Here is a 22,653-nt window from a genome sequence, read left to right as displayed (position 1 = left end):
GAATCTAGAAAGCTATTGTGTGGCACCTTTGTTATCAGCTGTCTTTAATTTTATTGTACAATGTATTCACTGTGGCAAATGCCCACCATGCTTGGGTCTTTTACCTTACACTGGAAGAAATGACAATTTTTTTAAAATAGTTTGCTAGTTCTTCACCTTTAATGGGGCAGAAAGTACAAGCAGACACACAGAGGAAGCTGGGGATATGGGAACAGTTCAAAGCCCCAAATAAGTCCTGACATCTAGGAGACGTTGCCTCTCAAAAAAGCAAAAAATATTATCAATTACCACCTCTCTTGCCAATACTTTCCCTATTTGAATCTTGGTGGGAACCACAACCTCCCGTAGCTCTACATCCTCACATCTGATGACTCTTAGCTCTTTACTTGTAACTACATGCCACTCAAAACTTGCCAATACATCGTTTTACCATTTCTCTTAGTGTGAAATGTAGTTATACTTTACGCCCTCGCCAAATCTAATCTACAGTTAACAGAATAAGTTTGTCCATAACCACATGATCTCCTAGGGCAACTTGCTCTATTTTTTTTTTTTTGATGCAAAAAAGCCCAACAATAAACAGCCTGTCCTTAGCAAAAAAAGATTGCTAACATAGATATATTTTAGGTTATACAATGAATACCTCTGATGCTATCACACTTTCCAGACACTGGAATTCATCCTTCACTTTCCTTGATGATATGCCAAGCACTTTGGGAAGCTTCTTTCTTGTACTAATTCATGCAAAGCATGAATAGAATAGAATGTCAAGGAAATTAATTTAAGAAAATTATGAAAAGAGAAGTAATTAGAACAAGAAAGCTATATGATCTCTAAGAAAAAACTTACATTCTGAAAACTTAGAATACAAGAAATAAATGTAAATAAATGGTAAAGTCTGGTTCTTACTTAAGGAGACTGCTGCTACTACTAGCAAATTCTTCTATAGCATTAAAAAAGGATTCTAAAGTTGCAAGTTCAAATAGAAAAGACCTAGGAAAGAGACTACAACACACTGGAGGAAGAGTCACACCTCAAAAATTATTAAAAATATCGAACGAAGGATTCTAATTTACACAGGAAAATATCTGGGAGGAAAAAACACCTGAAAAACAAAATAACCACTTTTTTTTTACATAAATGCTGGCCTCACAATACATTAAAAATATTATACAAGAAGGTAACATATCACTAAACTGAATGGTTCAAGGATTAACAATACAACTATACTTCAATCTTTGTAGTGAAATCAACCCTCGTTAGTAAAATACGAACATCATTACAATATCTTATTATGTTTCAGTGCCCTAAGTGAAGTCAGTTAAAGTTTAACTAATCACCTACTGACCAAATGATCACATCATTCTTGCAACAAAACAAGACCTATTAGTTTCAGAAAGGTGAGACTTCATTATCTTCCTCCTTCCACCGAGAACACTTCAGGCTTGTGAAGGAGACAGCACTGCCAAGGAAAGCTGGCACTACTGCTATCTCTACTATGTATGACTTGCAAAAAAGTATTCCAATCTTTTATACTCTCAATTCACAACCTTTCACCACTACGAGAAATCTCACGCACGTTACTTACAAATACTGTTGAAAACTTGACAGCTGAGTATAAAGCTGCGGACATTACGCTGTGGATTGGACACGGGCCAGATGAATCATGACTTTATTAAAACATGCAGCTTGTTAAGAAGGTATCGCAATTGACACAGTGGGGGTGTGATCACTTAATCAGAAAACTTTCATAAAATGATTTTGAATTAAGGTTTCTATATGGGACATCAGCATACTCATATCAGCAGCACAGACCTGGTGATCATCGTTCCCCTTCTTTTTCAGGGTCTCTAATAGGCCCCAGTGGACTGGAGGCAGAGGGCTGTAAGAACTCAGCAAGTGAAGCTGACTTAACGGATTCTGTTTTATTTCTGCAATCCTCAAGGCCCTCAAGATAGCAGGTGCAAACTTAGAATAATGAGCTGTAGATGAAATAATAATTGGGCAAGTTCTATCTTGTAATCGATCTGCAACTACTTTAGCAACAGCTGTGTGTGTATCCAAAATATATCCTGTGGTACTGTATACAGAGTGAATGGCAGCTAGACAGTCCTCCTCAGAGCACCATCCAGCCACCAAGTCCCGCTGAAGCTTTTCAAGTAGATCTTTCCGTAGCTGGAAGTGGCCCTGATTTTCCAGCTGGGTGTATAATTGTGTCACCAGTTGTCCATCCTCATTAGCAATCAGGTGCAAGTATCGCTCAAGATTGGAGGACTTCAAAATATCTACTGCTGGTGAAAAAGTGGGAATTAATTTTCTTCCCCTCAAATCATAAACACCTGTTCTTATGAAGTCAGTCAAAACATTGTTTTCATTGGAAGCACAAATACATTTTCTAATAGGAATTCCCATCATTTTAGCATACAAAGCAGCTAATATGTTGCCAAAGTTTCCTGTAGGAATGCAAACATCTACAGGGCTTCCAAAAGGAATAATATCTTGATGAACAAGATCAAGGTATGCAGAGGCATGATAAACTATCTGAGGAAGCAGTCGTGCCCAGTTTATAGAGTTTGCTGCAGCTAAAGCTGTTCCATATTCTACTGTAAGAAAGCCAGTATAATCAGAATTAGTAAATATTTGCTTTATAGCTGTCTGGCAAAAATCAAAATCAGATTTGACACCTACTGACCAGGCATTTTCTTTCTGACAGCCAATCATCTGTGATTTCTGAATTGGGCTTACTCCATCCTCAGGAAAAAAATTCATCACAGCAATTCTCTGCTTGTCAGTGTCATGGAGTCGACTAAAGCCATCTAGGACAGCACTCCCTGTGTCACCAGAAGTAGCTACCAGAACCAAGTAATTGCAGCTTCTGGGAATGCAGTATGCAAATATACGTGGCACTATCTGTAATGCAAAATCTTTAAATGATGCTGTTGGTCCATGAAATAACTCAAGGAGAAACTGATTGCCTGCCAGATGCCTAACAGGGGCAATTTTAGAGCAAGTGAAGTTTTCTCCGTATGCAGTTCCAATAATTTCTGCCAGCTTAGAAGCAGGAATATCAGCAGGATGTATGCATCTTTCTAGCATCACCTGGGCTCTATCAATGTACGTTGCTTCTATCAGGCTTTGCCATTCTCCAGCAGTGAATTTTGGAAGTCCTCTCTCAGGAACAAAGAGTCCTCCATCAGGGGCTAAGCCCTCAGTAACAACATCACTGAAATATTTACAAGAGTCTTTTTCCATACTCCTTCCAGACCTACTAGACCTAGTTGAAATGAAAGTTTCCAGTTCTGAGTTTTGGTATCTCTTCACAGCATCAAGTACCTTTTCTGCTACAACCTCTGCTGCAATATCCCCTCCACAGAGAACACGGATGTCATACCACCTTTTGTAGAACTGCTTCCTAAACTGAAGTATGTCCTTGAGAGAAGTATCAGGAGACTGGCCCACGATGCGATCCACTTTCATTGATTTCAGCCTGCTCATAATGACTGTTGTGGGCACATCCAGATATACAACTATTCCATTTTTCTTCATATGCTGCATGCCAGCAGAATGCATTGGATTGGACCCAGTAAGGGAAATGACACTTCCAGATGCTGAAAACTTCAACAGGGCTTTTCCTTCCTCCTCTAAAAATTGCTCATTACCAACATCCTGCAGTTTTTCCGACACACTCATATTCCAGGTTGTTTCAAGGACATCGTCATCTATGTCTATGACAGGGCAATCTAGTTTCTGACCTAGTATTCTCCCAACTGTTGTTTTCCCAGCACCCGGAGGTCCCATCAGGATAATATTTTTGTTTCCAACAAGACAATGGCTTGAGAACCATGACTTCCATAGCTGTGCAAATGCAACAGGTCTCGAAAGCATGAGTTTAAAACACATGCTAGAAAGACTGGTTTGGGTTATTAGTCTTAAAGGACGATATTGAACAACATGAAACATCTTCTGCTGGGCTGTTGGTTTTTCTTTTTCCAAGCCAACTTGACAATCCACTTAACTGCTTAAAAAAGAAAAGAAAAAAACAGTAATTAGTCCTTCAGCAAACATCTAGGAAAAAAACTAAAGGATATGAAATTCAGAACAACAAGAATTCAAACATAAATCCAGTTATGACTTCATCAGTGCCAGGGAGGTATTTTTCAGAACAAGAGTCATTCCCCTCTCCTGCATAGCTGCAGCTCACTTGCACCGACAAACCCGACTTCAAACAGTCCATGTCCTCAGGGTAAACAAAGACATCCAAACCTAACACTACAATACTATTTGCAAATAATATTGTTTATAGGAATTCAAAAACAATTAGATTTTCCTCTACTAGACTTACTTTTAAGTACGTATTTACAAATAATGAAGATTAACTAAATTACCTTCTTATAATCAAAATATTAACAAAATATGTATTTTCCCCACCTCCAAAGTTGCCTTTGATTTCTTATATTGTCTTTCTAAAAAAAAAAATAAATGCAAGACCGACTTAAATACACAGAAAACTCACAGACTTATGCAACAGCAAGGCTGAAAGAGTTGCATCCAATTCTCTTCCAAAGAGATGGCAAACCAAGCAAGTGATTTGTGAAGAACTCCTATAACAGAATTGTATTGAGTGTAGTTTGTGTAAAGTAAGAGAGAGAGAAAACACGTCATAAAGACACTCTACCCTCAAAAAAAAAAAAAAATCACTAGGAAAGTATAATCTCCAACAACGATTAAGCAAGAAGCTCTCAACACGGTATTTTGTTTGCTTAGAGAAATCAACACCAGTAACAGTATGAATTGCAGCACAATTTGTGCGTGTTTAGGGCAAAGAGGGAAGAACTCTCAAAATCTCCATAAACGGGTGAGGAGGGGGCAGAAATCAGCACAAATATGCACAGAAAATCATATTAGGTAGGCAAACAAGTATCACTTTGTTATTGTTATTTATTCATTGTTCATTACTAAAAATGCTTAAAGCAGAGCAACACTGAACTTCCTTTTAGGAACTTAATGAAATTTTAAATGTAAAAATCCAACTCAGTGCTTACCGATCAATTCTAAAATAATAATATATATTTTATATATATATTTGCAATATATATAAAATCAGCATTTTTTAGAAATTATTACTTTTAGTTGCTATAGCATGCAGTACAAAGAGATGGTTGACTAAGCTGCAAGTTGTACTTTTTTTTTTTTTCCTTTCTGGCACTGCAACCAAAATGGCAATCAGCAACTTCTAATAAGTACATTTTAAAGACTCAATCTAGCTGCTAGCACCCCAGCATTTGCTTTGGAATGTTTATTTTTATTTTTTTTTTTTTTTAGTTTCTACACCAGCTACTTTTACCAGTGAAAAAAACTTTAATGAGAAAGTGTTTTCCCACGTTAACCAAGACAGACAAAACAAAACAATTAGAGGAATTCACTGAAGACTAAGTTTCCAAATCCTTCAATTGTTCAGTGCCTTTTCTCTAGATGCTCTCCAGTCCAACAGCCTTTTATCACTATGGAGAGCAGGAGGAGGCCTGGAATTGCAGGTGAGCACCAAATGGGAACTGCATCATGTTTACAGTTATCACACCAGTCCTTTAAGACCCTGCTGTTCCCCATCAGCATGCATAATATCAACTGACTCCAGAGACACACGTCACAAACTTAAAAAATGACACAGAAGCTCCAGTTTTGTAAGCGCAAACCACAAAGACTTCCCTTCCAGATGCTCCTTGCTCTAGATACTGCTCTGCATTCCCTGTACTGTCTTTTATACTCTCCTTTCTTTACCAAGCTATTAGCATAAGTTACAAAGTCAAAGCACTTCTAATTATTTAAATCTTTGCATTTGCTCACTTCTGTAAGGAGAGATGAGCTTGCAAATAGTAAGCCCCTGTGTTTGCACCCAGTGCTGTGACATGATGAACATGCTATAATTACAAGGCATAGATGAGAGTAAAGATAGGCATATCATACTGTACAGTTTTTTCTCAATCCTTGTAAAGTAGAGGGGAATGGTCATACATAGATGCAATACAAGGTTTTTGTAATTGTTTTTTCTTTTTAATAACTATCTGTGAAGAGTAGTTGTAATATTCAGTATCATTATAAAGCTGTATCATACTAGTAATGCACCCTAGTGAACACAAACACAGAGAGCTACAGGCCCGGAAAGGCATATTTATATTAGATGTCCAGATGAAAATGAGTTATGTTCAGAATTTTAAAAAATTCAGAGACAATATTATAGAGATTTTATTTCCTGAACATAAGAATCACTTCAAGCGTTACGTATGAACTAAAGGAGTACAAACCATGACAAGCATAGTGGCCTCCCTACCATGCCTAGTTGCACTACAGATTCACTTGAAGGTGCAGTCACTCAGTACATACTACACAGCTGCTGGACATAACATCTGGATTGCTTTATGAATTCAGGCCACAGGGACTTAAACCCCCCCAAATTACAGGTGTAGACAAGGAAGGAACTAGACCCAGATTTGTCTAGTTATAAGCTTAACATGTTTACATGAACTTATAAGCAATCTATGATATTGTTTGAAATCAACTTGGTTAATCTGGTACAAAAATTTGCAGGGAATTTCTTTATTCAGTTGCTCAGTTTAATCTATTCCAGTGTAATTCAATTTTGCACCCATATAAAGTACATTTACACAGAAGCTTGCAACCATTGAATTCAACTGTTTCTTTGAAACCCTTTTTTATTCAATTGGCAAAACCTTACTGTAAAAACAGCTCAAATCAGACTTTATATCTTGTAGAGTTTACCAGTCTAGTTAGAACACCAAACCATCCAACTTTACATATAGCTAATTCTCCCAAAAGAACAGCATTTTTTTTTAAGCAGAGCTTACATCCGTACCTCCAATAAAATTTTAAGTTTTGACAATGCACCTCGACCCTTCACTTAGACTGCTGACAGCACCTACATATTGTCAGCAAATACCCACAGCTGTAACAACCTCTGCTGATGGCAAGAGTTATAGTGAAAACCAAATTTTGTTACTGGTATAGACACAAGTTTGCAACAACTTAAGGTATGGTTAAAATTCAGTAACCAAACAAGTCAGTGGCAATTAGCAGCTGTCGAAGAACTCAAGGTAGGTCAAGACTGATAATTATATTTCAAAACCGTTACCACAGGAGAACTTCCATTTGACTTTTCTCAGAGCTTTTATGCAGAGAAAAAAAAAATAATCCCAAATTAAACCGTTCAGCTTCAACTGTCCCAGGACCATCCCACAGACCGAGATCCTGCAGAGGTTCCCGCCTCACCGTTTCGACGCCCCGAAGGTGTCAGAGCGCGGCTGGCAGGAAGGCGCCGGGCCGGGCCGGGCCGGGCCGGGGCAGCGCCGCGCCGCGCCGCGCCACACCACAGAGCCGGGCCAGCCGCGCCCGCCCGCCCTGCGCAGCCCCGGGCTCCCACCTCCCCTCGGGACGGGCGGCGCCCCTGCCCTGTGCCCGCGGCTGGGCTGGGCTGGGCTGGGCTCAGCTGGGCTCGACTGGGCTGGGCTGCGCTCAGCTGGGCTCGGCTCCCCGCGCCCTCAGGCGCCCCCAGCGCGGCGCGCTCGCACGTACCGGCGGGGGCGGGGCCAGCTGCCACAGGTACGGCGCGCGCCCGGCGCGCCCCCAGCCTCACCTCCACCCACCCCCCCCGCGCAGGCGCAGGCACCTGCCCGCCCCGCCCCCTCGCGGCTCCCCGGCCCTGCCGGCTTCACCTCCGCCAAGTGCGCCTGCGCGGCTCCCGGCGCCGCGTGGCTCCATCGCGCCTGCGCCGCCGCCCCTGGCCCTAGCGCCTGCCGACAGCGGCCTTCCGCAGGAGGGGGGCGGAGCCACGGCAGCCCGCTTCCGCCCGCCGTTACCGAGCAACGGCTTCCCCTAGTAACGGCGGAGGCAACAGTGTGCCGGCCTGAGGGGGCGGGCGGCGGGCCGGGGGCTCAGCGCGGGAGGGAGCCGTTCGCTGAGGTGGGCGAGGGCGCGGAGGGGCGGGGGGGCAGCTGCGAAGAGGGAGGAAACGCCAGGCCCCCTCAGCGAGGTGGGCGCTCCCCCGCGCCCAGGGCCCCCCCGCGAGGTGGGCGCTCCCCCGCGCCCAGGGCCCCTCGGCCGGAGGATGGCGGCGCAGTGTGCCCCGGAGAGCATCTATAACCTCCTGCCCCGCCTGGAGGAGAAGCCTGTCAAACCTCCCAGGTACGTGGGTGTGACAGCACCACTTGCAGACACGGTGACTGGTTCTGGCAAGGCGATACGTCTTACGGGTAACAGGTATTAAAAAAACCCCAAATCTAGTTTTTGCGTAGTTATTGCTCCTCCTAATGAGTCACTAACTAACATCTGAGGGTTTACAGCCTGCTCCATGAGCTGATGATTCAGTTTGGTATCTGAAATGCCATCTTGTTCATTGACAAAGAATTTACAAAGCACTCTTTCCACGCAGAGGAGTTACATGACAGCTTTGTTATTCGCACTTAGAACAATTTTTCAGTGAGCAGCTGAAAAGTTGGGGATTTTTAAAATTTTTCTCAGTGCCACGCTTCCATTCTTTTCATGTGTCAGGTATGTCTTCTGACATTGTTTCTTTTGCTTCTCTTTCTCACCCCTTACCTTAAAAACATTAAAAATGCCTTTTGCCCCCCCTAGTATTAATTCCTTTGAGAGTTTTTGTAAAGTTCTTATTTGATAATTATGCAAACATACAGGTTTTTTTTCAGGTCCCTATTATTTTATATGAAAGAAAACTGTTACAGTTAGCATTTTCAGTGAAAGGTTAACTCAAGCCATAACTCAATAGCTTTAAAATGAGCGGAAATATCAGTGGTGCTCCTTAGAACAAAAATAGTTATCCCTTTTCAGGTAAAAAGGTTCAGACTTGTGAGATTCCTCGTTCTGAACCTTTTCCATGTAAAAATAGATAATACATCTTTTTTTGTTTCCAATGTGAATGAAAGATACTTTTGGCAGACAGAGGAAAGTGAAATGACAGTACGGCAAGGCACAGAGCACACTGCATCCATTCCTGTCTTAATACCATTCAGGGACTTGGATACTGCATGACCACCAGGTTCAGTTTAGGCAAGGGATTTCTTAGGTTGGATGCAATCTGATAAATCCCCTTCTGATCTCATTGACTTCTGTTGTCACCCCACTTCCCGCTTTGGTTCACAATGTGCCAAATATCCAGCTGGTAGCAACAGTGTTGAACCTGGTTAATAGCACAATCTGACCAGTTTTAACTAATGCATACAAAATCTAGGGTCTCTTTTTTTCAAATGAAATCACTCTCAACTGACCAGGTACTACTCATGAAACCAAGGCAAGCATCCTCATTGTCCCCAACTTTGATGTCCCAAGGTGACACCTAAGGAATAGTAACTGTCTTCTTACAAACTTACTGTCTTTTCTCCCCTTGCCAAATAATGAATGGATTAAGATTCTCCAGTCGCCCATAACCATGTTTTCTTCCTTGCAACCCACTCTAACACTATGTTATTGGAGTATGACGGTATTTAGCCACTTTCTTGGCCTGAAAAGTCATTGAAAAAATAAAACCGCCACATCTGTCTGTCCAAAGGAATGCCTGTAGCTGTCTACAAAAGACATCTTTAAGACAACTCTAAACCTTATACCAGTATGTAATAAACTCAATACCTTCTCCTTCACTTTCTCATTCCAAGACTGTGTGACCCCTGCTAGGTCAAAAAGTGACTAGTAGTGAGTAGTGACAAATAGTGACAAAAGTCAAAGTGTGACATTTTGTCACAATAGTGACAAAAGTCAAAGTGGTGACTCATGAAGTCACTACCTTTCTCTACTGTGTGGCTGCAATGCCACTCCTAGCGAATGGTGAGGAATGCAGTAATTTATGAATGTGGTGGGTTTGTGCCAACGTTTATGGCTGTTTGCCAAGAATTTAACAGAAAAAATAAATAAAACCTCATTCCTTATAATTAGAGGTATTTCTGGAATATCTTATGTACATAATCCTCTTTCTGATTTTGGAAACCAAATCTCCAGAAGACAAAATAACTCCACATTTTTAATAAAGTCCTCTTACATTTTCTAACGTTATGATCAAGTACAAATACATGTATCAGACATTAGTAGCTCATATACAAAAGCTTTTATCAGTGTGGCTACTATGACTCCCATTCACTGGCCCAGCATTAAATCGTTTTTTTCATCCTATTTCAGTATTTCTGTAAAATAGGTTGCATTATGTGTAATCTTTTTGTTCTTTTTTTTCGTTACCTGAAAACATGGTATACTTTTTTCATAAACACTTACACTTTTTTCCGTGAAAGAAAAGCACAACTGTGTGTCAGCTTTTGTCCACCATAAATTAATATGACATGTTTCCTAAAGATGGACAGCTTTTAAAAGATACAATGAGGTAGCCTTAGCTTCAGGAGCAGGGAGTTCTGCTCCTTCAGGAAAACATCTGTGACAGCTCAGTCCTTCAGATGAGGCAAGATGCTGCAAATCAGCTAATGATTGGAGAACATGTTTGCATACTTTTGATTAAAGCAGAAGTTACAGTGCCATATGCAACATTACACCAAAACAGCAGTGTGTGCATACCGTGTGCATACAGCTTTTCATATCAGCCCTTACTGGTTTTCACATTAGCTGTTTCAGTTAGTGCCAAAACCACCACTGATTACGACAGTTCAGGATCATAGTTTGGATCTGTGTAATACAAGAAATACACAGTTTGCTGTGCTATTTCAGAGCAGTCATCCATCTCAACTAATCTCTTATAATAGTCTGTAACAGATGGTTCAACAGGAACATTGAGACGATACAGTGGACAGTAATAAGATAAACTGATGATCAAGGACATTCTGTCCAACTCTCGACTACATTTGACGTGTTTTCTGAAGAATGAGGTTTTAGATACCTCTAAAATATGTTTCATCCCATAGAATGAAGCGGCAAATGTTCTCATCAATACAGGTCTCATCTTTTTTGAAGGCAACTGAGCTTTTCCTTAGATATGTTTGATTGCTATGTTATGTAAAGGCCCTACAACGTACTGCAACTGCAGCTTCCGAAACAGCCAAGATACATTGGCATTTGCATCTTCCCCATACTACGGATTTTCAAATACAGAAAATCCAGCAAAGCAGTTTCATGATTACTGTTTTCCTGTACATGCACAACAGCTGCATATTTTGGATGCATTTTGGAACAAAAGAAATAGTCCTAAAAAAAGAACTTTTCAAAATGAGTTAATTAAAAAATAAAGACCCAAGTGTGCAATGCATAACCCCATGAAAATAATAAATTCACATTTCTGTCAGACTTTTAGTAAGCAATGCTCAAAGCAGTTTATTTCCAAAATTTAGGTTTTGTTGAGTTTCAAAATACCTGTTTTCAGTATTTATATGAACAGAGCATACAGGAACCGTTTTCCAAAGTGTGATAATACTGACCTTGGAGACACAAGAGAAGAAGGAAGAAGCAAGCTGACTTCAGAATCAGAAGTACAACTTGTCGGTGCAGTGCTGGCCTTAGCCTTTGTATGGAGGTTGTATGAATGATGGCCTTTATTTGGGAGAGAGTACAAAACAAAATAGCTTAGGCTGTTGGCATAAACTACTGCAAAAATGTATATTCTTTGAAGAAGTATTTTTAATAATTTTCTGACCTTTAACTTTTTATGGCTATTATTTAATGTCTAAGGTATATATCCACATTTAGACCATCCGTGAAATGTGAAGTAGCAAAAAATAAAGCTCAGTGGAAAACTATGGGACCAGCAAAAGTTGCAGTGCCATCTCCAAAAAACTTTCTGCAAAAACATTCGAAGGAACCCAAGCTACCAGCAAGTAAGTGTAGACATGAAATATATGAAATGTAATGTTTTTTTTTAATTTTAAAATTGATAATGTTGAAAGTAACAGTTAGTTATGGATAATCAATTTTTTTTTAAATTTAAAATAATTTTTCTGTGCTGGTGCAGTTTCCATTGTTCCTTTTATAGTATCTATGATACCAAAATTATTTCTCTATTTTACAAAAATGTTTCTTATTGTGTAAAATACTGAAACAAGCAACAAGGAAATTATGTATGTGATTAGAAAATACAGTAAGCATTTACTGTCATGTGGTGCAAAACCAGCTGAAATAGAAAGAAAAATTATGTCTTTTGGCTTCAGCTGTTCAGATGTTGAAGATGTGTTGATGATATGTCCTATCCTGCTGATATTTCAATTTGTAATTATGTAGTTTAGATTTGTACGTCATTCTTTTCTGCAACTGATCATTAATATTAAAGTAAATAATATGAATGGGGGTATTAAAAGTGAACTAATTGTTTTCAATGCTTGAAGAGATATGGGAAAAGTATGTGTGCCTTTCTTGATGCTATAACCAACATACAGCTTTTACTCTTCAGCACTCATTGTCGGCTCTTACTCCTGTAGCATTAAATTGGCTGGCAGTGTTCAAAGCTTAGAATTTTTTTGAGAACTGCATGTCACAGAAATAAGAAAATAGGAACATTTTGTTGCAAAATGCATTCTGTCTTTGGGCACAAACCGTAATTCTGGGTGTAAGGAGCTGACAGTTCTAATGTTCAGCCTCATGGCCAGTTCTGCAAGGGTGGAGTGACCTTCTTAGTGCTGCTGGAGTTCTAAATACATTGCTGTCAGAATTTGTAATTGAGTTCTAAAGTTTCAGCTTGAAATTGTTTTTAGCCTGGAAAAATAGAAAAGCTTAACGTACAGTACAAAAAAAAAAAAGCTGTCTAAGAGAATGTAGGAGTCCAGCACCCAAATTTGCGTGGCACATGCAAATGGCTTTAGCTTTGAAAATACAGCCAGTTCCAGGAGGCTTTGGAGGCTTAACGCCTTAGGCAATATGGATTATTAGAACCTTAAGGTAAGCTTTGGTCCCAGAGGTCCTGTAGGCATCCTGGGTCGTTTTTGAATAAAGTATTCACTTTTTCAGGAAATCCAAACAGCGTTCAGTATACTGGAATGTAATACTGCATGACATCTGAGCATGAATGCTTCCAAGCTCAAGACCTTGTTAAATTACCACACTAGTGTTTTAGATGGGCCTAGGAAAGAAGGTTGATTCACCAATAATTTGGAGCAGTCCGTAAGATCCCTTTTAAGTCCTTGTATTATAAAATTAATGTTATCTAGTTCAAGTTTGCTATATATTGAGATACAGCACTGACCGATTTTTCTCAGACAAGCAGATCACAATATTTCTATTTCAACTCGTTGATTCAGGGCTTCATAATAGCAATATGTCCTTGGGTGTTTGCATTTGGAGTCAATGTACCAGAGCCTCAAAATGACTATGACGCATCATAGCTTTGATCCAGACTAGTAATTTCATTGCCAGGATTAGATCCTAACAGATCTTGAGAAGGAACTGTATCATTAACTCAGAAAGTTCTTGTACCTTTGCTGGATGGAATTTCATACCTACCTCAGAGAAGTTATGGTGCTTAATCATCGGTTTTAAAGCATGGCACTTTCATCACTTGGAATTTAACCAGTTATCAGTTGTCTAAATGGAATTACGGCATTGTCTTTATGGTATCTGTGCCGCCTTCAAAACTGGGTTTGATCTAACTAGTTAAAAAATAGATTGCAAGGACAGAACAGAAAAATTAAATTTTTCTCCCTGAAGTCTGGGACAGTGTCATACTTTTAGAGTCTGATTACTCACCACTTCCTTACAGAAGGTGTGTTTCTTAACCTTCAGCTGAATCTTGTATTACTGGACTCTGGCATTCATTTTAACCAAGCTCGGTTGCTGGCTCCAGAAAAAGCGGGGGCTCCCAAAACAGCAAGTGTGCACCAGTGTACTGCAGATAAGGGTGAGCCAGTGCTCACTGAGAAGCTTCAGAGATCTTGTTTCCAAAAGGACATCCTAAGAGAAAGAGAGATTTAAGTCTGCATGTCCTACAGTACTAAGTTATGGCAAGCTATCAGGTTGTAAAAACAAAACCCAGGAAAGCACTGGTTCATGGGGTCAGTATCAGGAAACAAGCTGTTGTAGGAATGAGCTCTGTCACATGTGACATTACAGTTATTTTCTGCCAAAGAAGAACATGAATTCAGACAACCTGAATCAAGTCATTATCTCTGATAATGACTGTGAGTTAGAGTTATATCTAGGGGGAAATATGGTGGGAAATGAATTGTCTTTCATCACTCACCTGAAGTCAGACTATTCAGGAGACGACTGACTTTCTGTTGGTGCCTTGGAGAAAAGATTACACTAAAAAGGAAGAGTTTCTATATTCTCTGGAGAAAGGACTGTGAGAAGTTGTTTATGAGTTATTTAGGGAGTAGCAAGAGCAGGGCTTTTCCCTAAGGGGAGGTGAGGCAGAAACTGAGGGCAACCACAACACAGGCTGGGCAATGACCTCACCAACAGGGTGCAGTCCCACCACACCAGAGGCAGGCAAGCAGAGCAGGTCGTGATGAAAATGTGTCCTATCAATGGCCTAGTGACCATCAGGAAAGATGGGGTAGTGGGCCAAGTCCATCCCCTGATTCCACACAGCTCTTCAGGAAGAGGACTGGGGGCAGGCATGGCTGAGACAGCTCAGCCAGGCACTGACAGCCCAGAGCTGAGCTGAAATGGGGTTCCTGAGCCCACGGGTATGGGGTGGATGCCCCAGGTGAGACTGGGCAGGGCCATTAATGCCTAAAGGCCCTGACAACGAGCATCTCTAGTAAAAGTAGTTTCAATTACATTTGAAAGAAATCCTGTACTACTGCAGTTAAGAGGAAGTGAGTGGCATATTATAAGGAAACCCATCTAAAACAACGTAGTATTTCCTAGGTTATGAAACTTCTGTTATGCCAAACAAGCATACTCATTTTCATCATAGTACATTCCCAGTCAATTCTTTCATTGTAGATACAGTTGGTTCCTATTTTTACGGAATTTTGTACGTAATTTTTCCCTTTCAAAAAATGTAGTAACATTAAGTTGCAAAGCTCTTCATGGTTATTGCTGAGAATGTTTACATGCTCAATTCACAGGAAAAAAAGAACAGGATAGTAAAAAATTGCCTGCATTATCAGTGCCACGGAGGACAGATCACCCAGTTGTGGGAATTCAGAGTAAAAAGAATTTCATAAATACAAATGCAGTTGCTGCTATCACAGGATTGCCTAAAAAGCCTCAACCTATTTATGTTGATAGAAGACAGGGAGATAAGTATCTGCTTGAAACTTCAGGACTTGTTCCAAAATATATTAAAAAAAAGGTAAGTTTTATTAAATTATAGTGGAAATACTACTAGCAATGCCTATTTCAGGTTCTCTATTGCATTCTCCTGTGAAATGTTTGTGATTCTTTTTGAGATGTTTAGATACCACTGCTGTTTGTGGTATCTTTGAAATTCATCAAGGAGAAATTACTGGCACTAGAGTTGTGCCTTGCTCTGTATTAACTTGCTTATGCTGTCAGCAAAAAACTGGCAGAATGATGCTGCTGAAGCAATAGCATATGTGTTGCACTGGGAGCCCAGGGAGTATCTCATGGGGACATAAATGGAGTTCTGTGATGAATGAATGCTGGGCCTTTAGGAAAGAGAGGCAGGGAAGAAGAGGAGGGGTTGCCCCTTGGATGAAGGAGCTTGTTTAAATATATGGAGCTCTTCTATGGAATTGGCAACAGGCAGGTTGAGCTTGTGGGTCAGGATCAGAGGAAAGGCCAGTAAGTGTCAAAAGCATGTTTGTTATAGATTATCCAATCAGGTGAGGAACGGGATGAAATCTCTTTAAGCAACTTGAGGAAATCTTCAGATCATAGTGTAGCTTCTTACAGAAGACTTCACTTTCCTTGATATCTGCTGAAAGGACAACACAATGGGATGAAAGCAATCCAAAAAGGTTCCTGGAGCATCTCAGCAACAGCTTCTTAACACAGATGGTGGATGAGCCAACCAGTGGTCATGCTTTTCTGGTTCTGCTACTTACAAATGAGAAAGAACTGGTCAGGGGTGTGATAATAGATAGTAGTCCTGGTTGCACAGGCCGTGAAGTAGTTCAAGATCCCCTCCTCCTCAGGGAGGCAAGTGGCAGTGTACAGACCTTGCACTTCAGGAGAGCAAACATCAGCTTATTCAGGGAACTAGTAGGTAGCACCCCATGGGAGACAGCTCTGAAAAGCAAAGGAGCTTGAGAGAGCTGGCATGCCTTTAAGGACAACCTCCTCCAAGCACAAGAACAGCCCATTCCACTACTCAGGAAAAAAAAGATGTATCAGGAGTCTGGCTTAGCTAAACAGGTAACTCATGACAGAGCATTATGCAAAGAGACACATATGACATAATTCATGACAGAGAAAATGCAAAGTGAACCTGCAGCCCTTGTAGTACTTTTGCATGGCTAAACATCTATCTAAACAATGCTAGTCATAGTGCTACCCAACACTAAAAGATTTGTGAATCATTTAGCATTTGGTAGAAAGAAGGTAGAGTCTGGTACTTTCTGGCAGAGCTAGACAGGCTTCATTTTACAAAGGATAAGGCAAAGTAGATGTGTTCCCCCTAGCACATCTGGGATATTAAGAAATTCTTTTTCCTCCCAGAAACACAATTCTGCCACATCCAGTATGGGATAGTTTATCATTCCTAACTAGTCCAATTTTCGTGTATGCGTTAACACTATTCACTCTCTTCTGTGGCACGCAATGATCAGCAAAAATCAGGATACAGGAAGACCTTTCAAAGAAATTATCTGAGGAATGTGTTTCAGAACCTAGAATATGACACCATATAAAAATGTAAAGTAGCTTGCTGTCATTAACAGGTTTCAAACTCCTCACTCAACCATCAGTTCTTATAAATAGACATTTTGGTTTCTGGATTCTGTTGTCTTCCAAGGTTGCAAAAAGAAATTGAAGGGAATTGTTTCTACGTTTTGCTCAGGTTACAAAGACAATCACGTTTGATACTTCTAAGAACACTGTGATTTAGGATTTTATTGCTTGGTGGCACAAAATTCCACTTCAAGCTGCCTTTGCAAATGTAATATACTATGGATGACAGGTACGTCTTTGTTTCCTACTTAAAAGCAGATATAAGAAACTTCTTCCTAACCCTTATAGGATTATGGTGTTACACCAAAATATGTAACACGGAGAAATGAAGAAATGAAGAGAGCTCAGAAAGAATATGAGGCTGGTATCTTGGAGCATCTCAGGAAAAGAGCCATGAAACAGCTATCTGATGAGGAAAGGAGAAGTCTTCTCCAGGTGCATATTTTGATTTAGTGTAATTAGTAACGTGTATAAAAGATTAACAAGATAATGTAAGTCCATATAAATAATAAAAGTATACTAGATTTTTTAAGCGAGGCAAATGAGTTAGCTACTTTTTCACTAGATGGAGCTGTAGAACAGTTGTAAACTGAACTGAAGGAAGCTGATTTAGCTACAGTTTTGGTCCAGTTTTACAAGTACTTCAATTCTGTTAGATTCTTACCCCCTTAATGACTTGGAATTTCAGTGAAACTTCAAAGGAATGCAGAAAATCACCTATATGGATTTAGTGACAGTTCTGACTCTCTACTTGTCAATCATGGAAAAATACAGGGTTTTTTTTCCTGATACATAACATTGCTGCTTTTATTGGCAATTTCTATCTTCACATTGTGACCTCACTGACTAAACGATAAGGTCATGCTTTAAAATGTGGCAAAAACAGAAAACAGAATTAAATTGCAATATATTCGTAGAAGTATGACTGGAAAAATTGTATTTTGTCAAGCTGCTTTGGATACTGTCTTTCATACAGTTTTTATTTCACAAGATTTTCTAAGAGAAGTAATACCATAAAAGAAGTAGAGCGGAAAAGGGACATTTTAAAAGTATATCCAATCCTTGAACTGGAATTACTGATGACCACATTTTATCCAAATTTCCTGTGAAAATGAGGCTTACTTCACTGTGGTATCTGTTTATCAGTCTGTCCCGTAACAACTTGATCTTAGCAGCCACCTGAAACAAATTAGCAGATGGATGGACATCTCCAAGATGCTAAATTCCCACAAAAAAGCCAGCAGAATATCTAGAGAGAAAACACAGTGTCTAACTCACTTGCAAAGATTAACTGGTTAATCAGCAAGATCCAAAATAGCTAGCACAATGGTGTCTCTTGCTTATGCAGCAAGCAGTAGAAGCTAGGCAGGAGTATGGGAGAGAGGTGAGGGTATTGCATTGACAGCAATATAAAGAACATAACAGCAAGGGTGAAGATTAAGATATTTTTATGGTGGGAAAGGCATGGGACAAGCTGGTGGTCCAGCAAGTTAACTATGCAGCAAAAATATATGTGCAAAAAGGCACGTGAGTTCAGCTGCTCACAGTTCTGCATTTAGTTTGATTAAAATTATGTTCTGCATTTTTAAAATACAAGAATGCACTTAAATATTTTAATTGAAAAGTTTTTAGATTGTTTTTATTAACTCAGTATTTTCTTTTAAATTTTTTAAAAAAGTTTGCTCTTTCATGGGCCAGATTACTTATACAGTTATATTATCGGGAGGAATTAGTGTCCTCAGGGTATGTGGCTTCTGCCCAGTGCTCAGCTGTAGACATATGGGAATTCCTGCCTTTTAAAATAATTGAAATTGCTAGTGAACACATGTGCACTGTCTGATTTGAAAGAATATGTGGCAATAGATGTCTGAGAACAAAATTAAGCCTCATGAACTTACAAAAATAAAGGGAAATAATTTGTGCCAACATTTTTTGAACTCTCTCTCCCTTATGCTTACTTTGGTTGGGATTTTATGAGAATAAAAAGAGTGTGTTGATAAATGCAGCACATATTTCTCACTGATCCAGCGTGTATTAGAATTCCTTATATAGCATTAGATACTCAGTTTGTGATCTAGCACATAGCAGTAGTGGTCAGCATATTACATCGCTGTTGGAGGAGCTGTGAGGGAGATTTTTATGTAGGGAGTCATGATCTGCTTTTGATCTCTCCACTCTGTAGGGATGGAGTAAATTGTGATGAGGGCATGCTCTAATGTTTTAAAACTCGCTGTTTCCAAACCAGTTTTTACTAATGTACACAAAGAAGAATTATGTAAAAGAAGCTATGAATGACTATTCTATGAAAGTTTTGGAAATACTGTATTTATTTTCATGACTCTATATTTGTAAACTATACCTTATGCCTGGTAGACTAGGAGCTTTATTTAAGTACTTCACAGCATTGGATTGCAAAGACAAGTAGCACTACAAGACAGTAAATAAAACGGCTTGTTGCTCTTAGTTTCACATGTTGAGGTAGGATTCTTAAATTTATGTAGGTATTTGTGTATGAAGATTGTTGGCATAACCTTTATGGACAACACTTAGATGCTTAATATGAATATGCAAAAAGCACAAATTGCTATGCAATAATTACGCTGCTTTGAATCAGTAAAATATTAGTTCATATTAAAAAGTATGTTTTTCTTAGTCCGTTTTGGCAGGGAGAGGTAATTTTTTTCTCTTCCGAAACAGAAGCAACAATCTTCAAAGCTAAATATGTATTAAGAAAAATTCATCTAAATTTAACTTCAGTATGTTAATTAGCCAATCTGGGAGAAAAGGTGCTTAACAATACTGGAGAAGAAGGTAGAGGTGGAGAGGATGAGGCTGGAAATCACAGCGTGCCATAAAATAAGCGTGTCAGCTGAATTCGGTTTCAGTTACGGAGGAGAGTTGAAAACTTTAGTTCCCAAGAAAGTAACTTCAGTTCTTCATTTTTGAAGATACTTTGTGATCTCCTCTAAGAAAACAGAACTGAGAGCCAAAAACATTTTGGAAAAGTGTTTTCTCACTGAGAGCTGTATTGTATTATTTACTGATTGCTGTACGAGTTTCTTGTAGTAGGTGTGATTATTAAGTTCACCCAGATAGTTTTCATGAGGACATTTGATGCACCAAATACACTCTACTAAATCCTCATATATGCATGTATAGGATGTGTAGATTTTGATTATCCTCTTGAGGAGAGAAAGTAAGAGCAATTGTTGACTGTTACTCAGATTGACATAATTTTTTTCAGTTTAGCATTTTTGTAGCTCGTCCTTCATTGGGTAGTATAATTATTGTTTTGTTGCCTCGTAAAGACTGTAATTTTTTCTCTCCAAGGCACAGAGTTTTTAAAAGACTATTCCTTATATTGCATCAGAATGAATCAAAATTTTTTTCTGTTGCAACTACTATGACTTTTAAGCATTTAATTAATTTGGTCCAATTAAGATGATTGAACATTATCCATATATTTATCTATTATTTTGATGTTGCAGTGACACTTATCAAATGCCATATTAGCAAAAAACCCTAAGTAGTTTATACGCCTAGTATTCTTAATGAAGTAAGTTTTTCTCTTATATTTCCTTTTCATGTAATGGCACTAGGGGCTGAAAAAGAACTGGGAGGAAGTGTATCGTGAATTTCAGGGTCTTTCAGTAGAAATAGACACCATACCCAAGAAGATATATAAAGAAAAGCTGGAATCACAGATGAAACAACTGGAGCATGACATAGAAGTAATTGAGAAGCACAAAGTTATCTACATTGCAAATGAGTAAGGACTGTTTTTCAGATATTGCCTCTCTCCTCTTTTTCTCTATCCCTACATCTCCAAGACCTGCCCCCCTAAATTGTCAGAAGAAATTGACACCGCCAACTATTCAGAAGGAAATATTTAACTAATATAAGTATGTAGCTTCCTAGAAAAGTTGTTGCATATAGCTCTCATCGGTATAATTCACAAAACATTTTGAAATAAAATTCTTAATTAACTTTTGAGTATTAAAATATGATTTAATCTATTATTCTTTGTAATTTTTATTAACTAGTAAGATTTCAATAAACATCGTACGGAAAGCATAAAAAATACTGTTTTGTATGTTTGGAGCACTTCTTTCCTTGCATAGCCAAAACAAAGTGAAATAATTGGCTGCTGAAGCCAGCTTGGTAAATATAACTTCAGGGTGGGATGGCTTCTGGACTAAAGAGCTACTAAAGAGCTGTTGCGCTTTATTTAAAAGCTTGAGCAACTGCATTTCTAAACAGCTTGGCTTCTGCGTAACATTTTGTGTACTCATTTTTTGTTACCAAAACCAATTTTTATAGTGGAAGCCCATAATAATACAGACTTCACACAATACAGATACCACATGTAGCTTGCTGCGTGTGTTTATGTATAAATAATTCTGTAATACTATAGTCAATCTACAACTAAAGTAGAAAAATGTGTTTTGATTGCTATTATGTGTGTAATGTTAGAATGAAAGCAATATACTAGCATGTGAGTCAAGACCTAGGCAGAAATTATATCAGTACACTATACTCCGATTATTTGCATAAAAAGAAAATTTGTTTTTCTTTCCTACTGCTTAACCTCTGCTTCAGAACATGGCTTTTTCTGTATGGTATCAATCATTATCACCAGCAGCTGTTGTGACATCATAGTACCTGACATCAGCACAGGATAAAGTAAAAAATTTCAAATGAACTATTAAAAGCCAAATTTTCACATACATTAAGTTCCTTTCATAAATTCGTCAGGGAATGGCTTTGAAGACTTCACAGTGATTCTAGGCTATATTTCTTGTGCATCTTAAACTTGTCTATGGCATACACTAGGAAAGCGTGGGTGAGCAGGAATGTGTATTTTGTTCTTTGTAACTTATTGTTAAGCAATCATGTTTATTTTTGAAAGATATAAGCTGGAAGAAAGCTGTGGTTTTGTAAAATATGAATTTCATTTACTGCTTACTCAAAAGAATGACTTACACTGTATATTTTAACAAAACCACACCAATTATAAGCACTTAATAACATGTCACATTATCTCCTAGTGAAGTACAAGATGCCTCTTTGAAGAAATGCAATATAATCAAACATGGCTGTTTCTTGTGGCTTAAAATAAAAAACTAGATTTGACTCCAAAACAGCGTGCATTCCCACTGCCTCACTCGCAGCTTTTAGTTACTCATAGACCATTTGGCTGAGTTAGGCTGAGGATCTGGATTTGGTTCTTCCATTTATCATCAGTGCTAACTTTATGGAAATGCCAAGCAGGTGATGGCCTATCCCAAACTTTGGGACAAGCAACTAGGCCACACCTGGAAACATTCTGCATTCACCAGTAATAACGATTGCTTTTTAAAATTGTCAGAAGGATATTAGTATATTTTTGGGAAGTTAGGAAGTGAATGGGAAGGGATGGAAAAAGTATTCCTGCTTAACAGGAGAGGGAGAGACGAAAGCCAGTGCGCTCCTGTAGCTGAGGGGGCTGTCACTAGTGTCTTTCAACAGTACTGGGGGGGGGGTGTGTGTGCATAAACCTCATAGAGCGCTTTGCGGGTAGCTCTGCTGCCACAGGGGATGTTGCCCTCTTGATACACATGAACAGCTTCTGTCACCCTACGGGGAGGCTATAACCCCTTCCATCTATTTTGGTGTGTATTCCATGCGACCTACCAACACTTCTGATTATGGAAAAAATGTATTATAATGAAAACCATTGAAAATACACACAGAAGGATAACATTCTTACCCTTTAACTCTCTCTGGGAAGTTTGACAAAATAAATTTACAGAACCCAAAGAATGTAACTCTGTATTTATATGTTCAGAAAATGCCAGTAATTGAAGG

General features: G+C 39.1%; 2 protein-coding genes across 3 annotated transcripts; one reads left to right on the top strand and one right to left on the bottom strand.

Annotated features, from left to right (window-relative positions):
* Nucleotides 1-1,737: 1,737 nt before the first annotated feature.
* THNSL1 (threonine synthase like 1) lies at nt 1,738-4,552 on the bottom strand (the record flags this gene model as incomplete). The annotated part of the gene is made up of 2 exons (XM_082309768.1): nt 4,514-4,552; nt 1,738-4,018 (listed from the first exon to the last, which is right to left on the bottom strand). Exon 2 carries the CDS (start codon nt 3,958-3,960, stop codon nt 1,738-1,740), a length of 2,223 nt encoding a protein of 740 aa, XP_082165894.1. The 5' UTR covers nt 3,961-4,018; nt 4,514-4,552.
* A 3,483-nt stretch (nt 4,553-8,035) lies between these two features.
* ENKUR (enkurin, TRPC channel interacting protein) lies at nt 8,036-20,682 on the top strand. Of its 2 annotated transcripts, none has more exons than XM_082309738.1 (5): nt 8,036-8,196; nt 11,707-11,834; nt 15,021-15,247; nt 17,095-17,241; nt 20,406-20,682. In XM_082309738.1, exons 1-5 carry the CDS (start codon nt 8,120-8,122, stop codon nt 20,577-20,579), a joined length of 753 nt encoding a protein of 250 aa, XP_082165864.1. In that variant the 5' UTR covers nt 8,036-8,119; the 3' UTR covers nt 20,580-20,682. The 2 variants fall into 2 exon arrangements, with proteins under 2 accessions (XP_082165864.1, XP_082165863.1); XM_082309737.1 differs by having other exon boundaries at nt 11,689-11,834.
* Nucleotides 20,683-22,653: the final 1,971 nt, after the last annotated feature.

Source organism: Platalea leucorodia (assembly GCF_965183815.1).
Source record: "Platalea leucorodia genome assembly, chromosome: 1".
Taxonomy (NCBI): domain Eukaryota; kingdom Metazoa; phylum Chordata; class Aves; order Pelecaniformes; family Threskiornithidae; genus Platalea; species Platalea leucorodia.
The sequence above is the reverse complement of the archived record's forward strand: the minus strand, read 5'-3'. Positions and strand labels throughout refer to the sequence as shown.